Source organism: Halyomorpha halys, unplaced genomic scaffold (assembly GCF_000696795.3).
Source record: "Halyomorpha halys isolate HHAL.00 unplaced genomic scaffold, Hhal_1.1 Scaffold251.1, whole genome shotgun sequence".
NCBI classification, from domain to species: domain Eukaryota; kingdom Metazoa; phylum Arthropoda; class Insecta; order Hemiptera; family Pentatomidae; genus Halyomorpha; species Halyomorpha halys.
The window spans coordinates 871004-881175 of NW_027106674.1; the positions used below are offsets into that span (position 1 = coordinate 871004).

Consider the following 10172-nt stretch of genomic DNA (forward strand, 5'->3'; position numbering starts at 1 on the left):
ATTTACTGTTTACAACCTTTAATTTTTCTTATTATATTTTACTTTTCATTGTATACCCCTGTTATGTTCCACTTATGTTTTTTTTTTTCTTTTTGTAACTATGTCAAGTGTTTGTATCTTTTTTAGCTCTGACGAAGCCCTGCAACGTGGGGCGAAACGTTGGCTCAATAAAAATAGTATAATTATTTACTATTTCGAGTTTTTTTGACCGCACCCGAACCATATTCCATTCATCTATACACAAGGTCAATCATCAATAATCTTCCAAAAAAGTAAATTATTGGAACACTGCAAAACGATCAAAGAAATCCATAACAAGCCAAAAAAAAAACAATAAATTATTAGACAAGGATTTATTATTATTATATCATATATTTATTATTTACATTTTTATATCCATCTCACATTATTATTATTTATTATGTCAGTAAAAAAGAGACAATAAAATAATCTTGTACTACAATATCTTTACTAATATTGGTTCAATTAAGATATTTATAACATAAATTAATATCTTTCAAATGGGCATCTAGAATGTTTCAGGAGATGTATAGTTTTTAAGTTATTCCAAAAACCAATAAAAAAATTAACAGATATATGAAACTTCATCAAATACAGTTAAAACCATGAGAAAGAAATAAAGAGAGAGAAAGAAATACTTTATTCATCCATGATGCCCAAATACATCGGGTTGCTACATTACACAACATACTGATCAATCCGTGATCGGACATATATAAATTACATATTTCTATATGATAAAATAAAATAGAAAGATAATATTTTTTTTTTCTCACAGTTTTAATTTACTTTTCTTTTATAATTAATACCAATGTACAAACTAAATACAAGTTTTTCAATTTATTTCTTTTTTCTTTCCCTTCCGTTTCGTAATTTTTATTTCGACAAATTCCCCTATATAACAAATATTAAAAATATAAAAATAATTAATAAAACAACAAACAAGATATGCGATGTATGCATGCCATCTCTCCTCTGTATAACTCCCTTACTAATTAATTTCCATGCATGTGGTGGTGGATGATTCCCAGGGAGTCGAGTCTTCTATTCTGTTATATAATTCAATATGCTCAGTTCAAAAAGTTGTTTTTTCTTCTTCTAATACTGGTCCAATTTCGATAATTTCTTCTTCTTTTTTTTTTAATTAGTTTTAAAATAACAACTGCAGTCCAAAGAATATTTTAGGGGGGGATGGAGGAAATAATAATTCTAAAACATTTAATATTTTTCCTGGATCATCCATCGCAAATGGGTGTATGAATCGGAAGCCAAGTTGTAGATAAAATTAAAAGTAAAATCTTATTTGTGTTGTTCACTGACCGCACCCCCATCCATCTCCTCCTCAATATAAATCTAAAGTCAACTATTAACTCATCATTATAAACTTATTTTTGTTCATTCTTCAAGCAAATTTATTTATCAAAATATTTGATATAATTAGGGATTGAATTTTTATTTCATAAAAAGTCAGGATATGTGTTTATTTTTGGATAAATATGTATTAAAAACAGTAACATTGAAAAAAAAGAAAAAAAAAAAAAGGAGAAATTCAACTGAAAAAACGTGAAGATTTTTGATAAAAAAGAGTTTTTATTACTAAAAACCGAAAAATTTATATTAGTGAAAAAATATATATACTTGATAGTAATGGTTATTTGATTTATCTTTCTCATTAATAAATTTGCATTTTTGAGTTTTCAAAAAGAAAGTATTAATTAGTATTGTTGTCAAATCGATTTGTAAATAATGAATGAATATTCCATAGATACGAATGAAAATGAAAAACAGTAAAAATCCCTACATAGTTATTCATAATGTTCCTACAATAAACTTTATTATAGAGACATCAAATGAAATCCTATAAAAAAAATTTAGGCAATATTAAAAAATAAGGTAGAAAATGCAAAAAGGGCTAATTAATTTAAAAATTAAGAATTAATTTGATGGCCCATAAAAAAATTGATGTTTTGATGACATGTATAGGTTATATAATTTTTACTACCATTACTTATTGTGTAACAATCCCCCCCTAGCGTTTACTTTCTGCATGATAACATTCTTTGAATGAACAATACTATACTATAGAACAGGTTTGTAATTTATTTTTATATTTTTAACAGTAATGGTATTGACCAAGATGAAACTGATCAATAAAAATATTATAAAACATACCCGATGAAACATATCTGAGACAAAAATGAAACCAGCAGAAAGATCAACACAAGCTTTAAGCTTGAGTCGTCGGTTTGAATTAGCAACTTTAAAATTAATAGTTTGAAGGCACTTCCAAGATTCACAAGTCCAAAGTTTCAGTTCACTATTATCATCTGTCCCTGTGACAGCATATTTCCAGAATTTGACTCTATAAAAAAATAAAAATAATGATAAAAAAAGTATTCAAAAAAAGTCTACAAAGCTAATGAATATGTATTGAAAACATTAAAGTTGGATTGAGAAATCATTTAGTTTTTATATTCAGAAAACAAAATAAATGGCACTATATTATAATAGAACAATATAATAGTTAAGCAATCGACAGCTAGCTATCAAATTGGAATAGATAAGAATGCAGACAATTCAAGATTGTCTAAAATAGAATGGAATTTTCTGCAAAGCAGAAAAAATATTTTTAATCTTGTCTCAAAAACAAGGCTCCACCTATATTAGAAACTGCACAAGCACTAGCTAGCTGCAGCAGTACCAAATCTTTTTCATTTTGTAAATCAAATTACCTGCTCCATACTCACAATTTACAAGCGATAGTCTGTGATTGAATCAGGAATATAAATAAACAAGTGCAGAACATGTCAAGCAGGGGAAAAGGAATGGGAAATCAAGCAACCAGCTTCCAAAAAAAATTTAATATTTCGAACAGTAGTGAAAATATCAGTAACAGGATAAATATAAGAATAATATAGAGTAAGTGCTTCATAGAAGTAAGTACATAATTATAAATGTTGAAATAGGCAAAAAGAGATTTGCTTTTAAAACCAAGATTTCCAAGTTTGATCGAAATCAATTCATTAGTTAAATTTTAATAAACTCATCAGTTTTTATCTATGTAAAACCCACAATACATTTAGTAAGATGTCCTTAAATACATTTAGTAAGATGTCCTTATACTACCACAGCTCTTGTGATATCTTTCTCTCCATCGTTTTATCTGATCATAGACTAATATTCTAAGTAAAGGATCATTTTTCGCAAGCTAATTCATCAAATTTGCCAACTGGAAATCCTCTAATTAGTTCAGAATTTCTTAAAATGACAAATGGCATGCATAATTGAAGGACAAGGTCTGCCTTGAACATCAAGTTTATATAAGAAATTGGCAAAATTTATTTGAAATAACTTTAAGACATTATTTTTAAAACACGTGCACACGCACACAACACATATAGTATAAAACAATATATATATTTTTTATAATTTTACTCAAAACTTATTTTTAAAAGATTATTTCACAAAATAAAGTTATTTCATATTGATAAAGTAATTAATTCTAAATCACTAGACGACTTCATCAAAAAATAATTCATAAAATTCCTCTCCAAGTTACCACCAGTAACTTAAAACTTGAGAAATACAACCTCACCCCAATGACTAAAGTCTAGGCTACAGCAGAACATCCTGTAATAAATTCTATATTTTTGAATTTCTATTATTGTCATTACTACTCGTTTATTTATTTTCTCTCTTCATCTTTTTCTCAAATTAACTTTTTATTTTCCTCTATTAGAAGTCAGTTAATTATTTTATTAAATCTATAAATGTCGTAGTTTCTATTATTAATTTATCTATTTTTTTTTTCTCTTTTCTTAAGAATTATTATTCTTATCTATTTATTACATTATATGTTAGATTTATACATATATTTTTTATGATTCATCGTTATTATTCACAATTGTTTAATATTTATAGCATTGTAAATAGTTAGAGGTGTCTTTTAAATGAGACCATACCCCTCCCCCCATAATCAATTGTTAAATTATAAAAAAACTGTAATCAATTGTTAAACAATAAAAAAAAGTAACTGTTGCATTAAACATGTAAGGCCCACCAGGCTGAACTGGTGTAGAATATAAAAAAATTCCAAAATGGCTTAGTGTGACAATACTGCTAAAAGAGTTAATATACAACAATAAGTACTGTTATGAGAGCAGCTACTAGATAGGTCAGAGGTTGTGGCAGTAAAGTGTCACTGAGGAATCGAATCAAGTTTTGATGTGACAGCAGTCGAAATACTGCCATTACATGTACTATCAATTATCATACCAAACCTAATGTGACAATACTGTTACAACAGTAAAAACTGTCATACATTTTACACCAGGACTCTGCTGCAACAGTTGTTACAATGGTTAATATTTGATCTTCAATCTAGTTAACCATGACATATATGCATGTTTTTATATTCTTATCAATCCGCACATATTACAAAACATTCACCTAAATGTTTTTTAATATGTGCGGATTGATAAGAATATGAAAAAATGCATATACCTCATTGCTAAGTAGAATCAAGTTCACTTAAAAGATTAAAGATATTAAAATTTAATATAAAACAAATATTTGAAAGTTATGGGTTTACTCTTTTTTGATATTCATAGACATACTTACTCAGGGTTTCCAGACTTATGATCATCTAAAAAAAACAGAGTAGTAACTGGTTTGCCACCATGTGGTTTCCACCTATGTAAACAGGTTGGTTCTCCATCGCTCTGCATATAAACCTGTAGTAAGAATAAATGGACATTTATTTTATTTATTTGATTTAAAAAGATGTTCTTTTTAATTTGTGAGAAAAAAATAGTCCAGCTAAATAAAATAGTGATAAAAGTGGCTAAAAAATCACAGCAGTAAGTTTCTTATTGGTTTCAATAATTAGATAATTTTAATTACTAAAACAAAATAATCGATATATATATTTCCTCATAAACCGATACTTTGAAGATATTTGAAAAAAAAAAAAAAATGGGGAAAAATCCTAAAATTTAGGTTTTTTTTTTTATATCAGTGGGTTGTAGTGAAAGAATTGAAAATATTTAATTAAACAACTAGAAGCAAATGTGGAGATATAAAGAAAATATGAACTCTTATCATGGCCAAAGCACAGACATTGGTAAACACATGAAAGGAGAATAAAAAACTTATTATACGAAATTGGATCATTTGATCTAATTAAATGAGTAAGATTATGACTGATTACAGGATGGTGTAATTGTTATACTGTATCAGAAATATTACTTAGAAATAAGAATTAACACTTGTATTATAATTTTAAGTTAATAATTATTTACAATTTATGAATAATGTAATTAATGAATAATGTAATTAATTTGAATTATTTTAATTATTTATTTGTTTTTAAATGTATTATACAAGTAAATGATATATTGCAATATTTGATTTTAAGAATCAATTGCTTGGATTCACAGTCTTATTCAATAGATTTGATAAAAACAAAGTGCAAATAGCACTGAAATATTTTTTAAAATCTCATCACGACATCATTATCATTAGAGCAGACAAAGTCAACATGACTGTCATCATGGATCATTCGGACTACAATGACAAAATGGCTTTACTTTTATCTGACCGATCTACATATGCACCCACACCCCGGGACCCTACTCCCTCACTACAAACCAAATTCAACCAACACTTTAGAGACCTTTTACATTCCCAACAAATCAACTACCCGACGTACAGAAATCTATTTCCTATAATTGTGTTACCCCACGGTTTTATAGACTTCCAAAAATTCATAAGCCAGATACCCCACTCCATCCGATCACTTCCAATATCAATTCTCCCTCTGTTAAACTCAGCAAATTCTTACTTCCCTCTTTACAAATGTTCAGTCACAATAATTCATATGATATTCATAATTCCTTTCACCTCCGTGATCTTTTATTATCCTTCACTATTCCTGACCACTATATTCTTGTTTCTTTTGATGTAGAGAGTTTATTCCCCAACATTCCAATAGAAAAAGCCCCTCTTATTGTCGAAGCCAATTGGACATCCATTGCACCCCACACTTCCCTTAACCTTTTTTCCTACCTTGAATCCCTTCAACTCTGTTGTAAATCTGGTTACCTTACCTTCCAGGGTCAGTTCTTTAACCAAATTTTAGGGCTGGCCATGGGAAATCCTCTAGCTCCCGATCTTTCCAACATTGTCCTAAATGATTTGCTCGATTCCGTTATCCCACTCTTTCCAGTTGACGTTATTCTTACTAAAAAATATGTAGATGATCTCCTCCTTGTCTTAAATCCTGATAAAATCCCAGACATCTTAACCGCCTTTAATTCTTACCATCCACGCCTTAATTTTACTGTAGAAATTTAAAATATCTCCCTTCCGTTCCTTGACCTCCTCATCGTAAGAAACCCAGACAACACCATATCCACTGATTGGTACACCAAACCTACCTACTCAGGCAGACTTCTAAATTACCACTTCTAACATCCTTACCATCAAAAAATTAACGTAGCCAAAAACCTTCACACCGCATCAAACAAATACTCTTAGCTAATAACTTCTCCCTCCATATCATTCATAAACTTTTACACAACTACCAAAATCGTCTCGCCACTTCACCTAATTCTTCACAACCCCTTTCTACCCCCTTATACAGTTCACTACCATATATACCCTCTCTTTTCGACAACATTCAAAAACTCTTACGTTCTGCTACACCTAACCTCCGTATTGCCTTCAGACCTCACAACACACTACCTAATATTTACACTAAACTAAAAGAGCCTGTCCCTCCTCTACACCAATCACATATTGTATACCGCATCCCTTGGTCCACCCTTAATTGTAATTCTGCTTACATAGGCGAAACCAAAAATCTTTCAAAAGACCTTATCAAACAACACAAATATTCTGTTTCCTCAAAAAAAAAAAAAACATTTTTATAGGGTAACGTTCAAAGCAGTTAGTTTTCATTAATTGAAATGAACTTGTTTATTATAAATAAACAGTAAAAATTATGGTTTCTCGAAAACAGTACAAAAGATTTTGGTTGAACTCGTTAAATCGATGTAACATGAAATGGTCTCTAATGTCAGCTATGTCATTTCCTCATTAAAATAGTTTTAAATGCTGACTTTTCACAATGGTTTCCTCACAAGTACTTTTAATTAATGTTGAGTTTTATGAATAATAATTCTTTATTATATTTTGTTTTTTCTTCTAACATGCTCTTGTTATTCCTAATAATAACTGACTTTAAAAAAACAATAAAATAAAAAATAACCTGAAAAAATTTACACTCTCCATCAACTGATGCAGTAGCTATTGCTGTGCCATCTGGAGAAAATGCAGCATCTACGATAGTGGATTCATGAGCACAGACCTGTACACATGCTCCAATGAATGAATCAGCCTTTACTGGACTACTGCCATAGTTTGAGGCATTAGCTACATTCCACACTTCAATCTAAAAAAAAACATAAACAATAATATAATCAATCAATCTAACATAAAACAAAATTTTAATCTAAATCACAAGAACCAGTGGCTTTTCTAGTAAATTTTGAAAAAGTATTCTTGAGCAAGGATAAAAATATCTTTCAATAACATTAGAATTATTTTTTAGTGATTTACATGAGATTAGAAATTTTTTTTATAAAATAGAGTATAGTGAATTGTTTAATGTCAGGTGTGGCCAATTGTTTTTACTTGTGTAAAAAGTATATACAGAAATATCATGAAAATCTATTACTATAAACTAATTAAATAGAAGCAGTTTTATTCAATTTCTTTATTGTGGTTATTTCATATCAGCTATAGTAGCAAGAACATTAAACATTTGATTTTAGAAGCAGTGTAATGAGACAAATACAACCCATAAATTTCTCAACAATTTTTTTCTTTTTAATCATTCTTTTTAATAAATAAGGACTGAGATTGTTTGTTGAGTTGTTCATTAAAGACTGAAAGTTAATGTTTGTCAAAGAGGATATATGATTACACTTGTTTATATTACAGGTAACTCACTCTACCATCCACAGCTCATTAAACTCTTCATCCGAAAGTGGCTTGTTACATTTAACAAAGTTGTAAATAACCATGAAAGTTGCTTCTGTAGCGTTGATTTGATTGGTTGTGTGTTGGATGTTTTGAAATAAAGGTTGTTGCATTTTCAACCTTTTCTCAAACCTTACTGCTTTTACAAGGAGAAGATGGTTGGAGGTGCGGTCAAAATAAAACACAAGTAAGTTGATGTAACTTATTTAATTGTGCCAACGTTTCAGCTAGAGTTTCTAGCCTTCATCAGGGCTAAGAATAGAAAAAGATAACCAAAGAATATAGAAAAGAAAATATAAACAGAATGACATAAAGTGATGAGGAGAGAAGTGGAAAATAAAATGTATACATAGGTAATTGAATAAGTAGGTAAAATGACATAATTAAGGAAATAAAATAAAAATGAAGTTATATAATGCAAAGAAGTATGAATAGATTAGTTATTAATAATTTAAAAATTAAAATATGGAAAGAAAAATAAAATTGAGAGAAAGAAAATATATGTAACCATAATAATTGATAAAGAGGCAAAATATAAGTAAAGTTTAACAAAAAAATAAATAGAAAAAAAAATTATTTTGAAAACAACAATAATAATATATGGTGAACATAACGGCCAAACTCCAAATTAAAAAAGACGTTACAAGAATGACTAAGTGTTTTTTAGGGAAAACGTTGAGAGTGGGTAAAAAATAAAAAGTAGAAAATATTTAGAGGAAGAAACCGTGTAAGAGGGTGACGACAAATGGTTTTTGGAAAATATTAAAAATATATATATGTACAAGGATGACGAAGTACCGGAAGATGACAAAGTGTCATGAATATTTAACAACAGTTAAAAAGAGGAAATGTATTGTATTATTCAAAAATTTATTAAAATAAAATAAATGTAATTTGATATTATTAAGTTAATTCTCATATCTAAAAGATGGGTTAAAATGAAAAGCTTTAATATTTAATAGATAGGAGAATTTTATTTAAATTTTTTAATACTAAAAAACTGCTGTATTTCAAAGATTTTAACCACCCACTTCTCATCGAATCCCAAACCTGGACCAGAACTGATGCAGAAAAATCACAAACATTCGGACAACATCTCTCTAAATCCTTTATTCCACAGCCTGATATCCTTAACCCAATTCATCTTGAATGTATTGATACAGAACTAAATATTCTGCTCCAAATGACCACCTAAAGCATTTCATCCTTCTGAAATATCTAGTATCATTCAAAGATTATTTACCCGCAAAGCTCCTGGATACGACCTGATAACATCCCAAATTCTAAAACTTCTTTCTCGGAAAGCCATCCTATTCCTCACTTACATATATAACGCCATACTCTGTTCCACATATTTTCCTGACTCCTGGAAATTATCTATAGTTAAAATGATCCTCAAACCCCAAAAGCCTCCAGAATACCCATCATCCTATCGCCCTATCTCTCTATTACCGATCATGCCCAAAATCCTTGAAAAACTCATTTTGAAACGCCTATACCCCACCCTGGATTCCAATCATATAATCCCTGATCACCAGTTTGGATTTCGAACATCCCACTCTACTATCCAGCAATGTCATCGTGTAGTGGACGTAGTCTTTTTCGATGTAGAACAGGCTTTTGATCGAGTCTGGCACCCGGGACTGCTTTACAATCTCCGTAAATTCCTACCTCCTACATTCTTTCTCATCATTTGTTCCTTTCTCATTGATAGATTTTTCCAAGTAAACCACAATGGATCCTATTCATCCCTCTATTCTCAGTCCGCTGGTGTTCCTCAAGGTAATATCCTTGGTCCCATCCTCTACACCGTCTATACAAATGACATTCCAACCAATCCTAACACTATCCTTACCACGTATGGCGATGACACATGTGTGCTCATTATTAATAATAACCCTTTAATCGTATCCCAAAATCTCCAATCCCATATCACAGCCCTCGAAGAATGGTGTCGTAATTGGAGGATTAAGATAAATTCCAACAAATCCCATCAAATCACCTTTACCCTTCGTCGTAAACCTACTGACTACCCTACAGTTTCATTTAATGATGTTACTCTTACCCCTGCCGAACAGATCCGCTACCTTGGACTACATTTGGACAAA

The 10172-nt window shown here is 29.7% G+C and overlaps 1 protein-coding gene across 1 annotated transcript in view; it reads right to left on the reverse strand.

Annotated features, from left to right (window-relative positions):
• The window catches only part of Ge-1 (Enhancer of mRNA-decapping protein 4 homolog Ge-1), a 59889-nt gene that overhangs the window by 27198 nt on the left and 22519 nt on the right, over positions 1-10172 (reverse strand). The window contains exons 5-7 of the mRNA XM_014419761.3: positions 7292-7474; positions 4642-4754; positions 2194-2383 (exon numbers count right to left, since the gene is read on the reverse strand). Coding sequence (XP_014275247.1) covers positions 2194-2383; positions 4642-4754; positions 7292-7474 — 486 coding nt within the window. The remainder of the gene's footprint in view (positions 1-2193; positions 2384-4641; positions 4755-7291; positions 7475-10172) is intronic.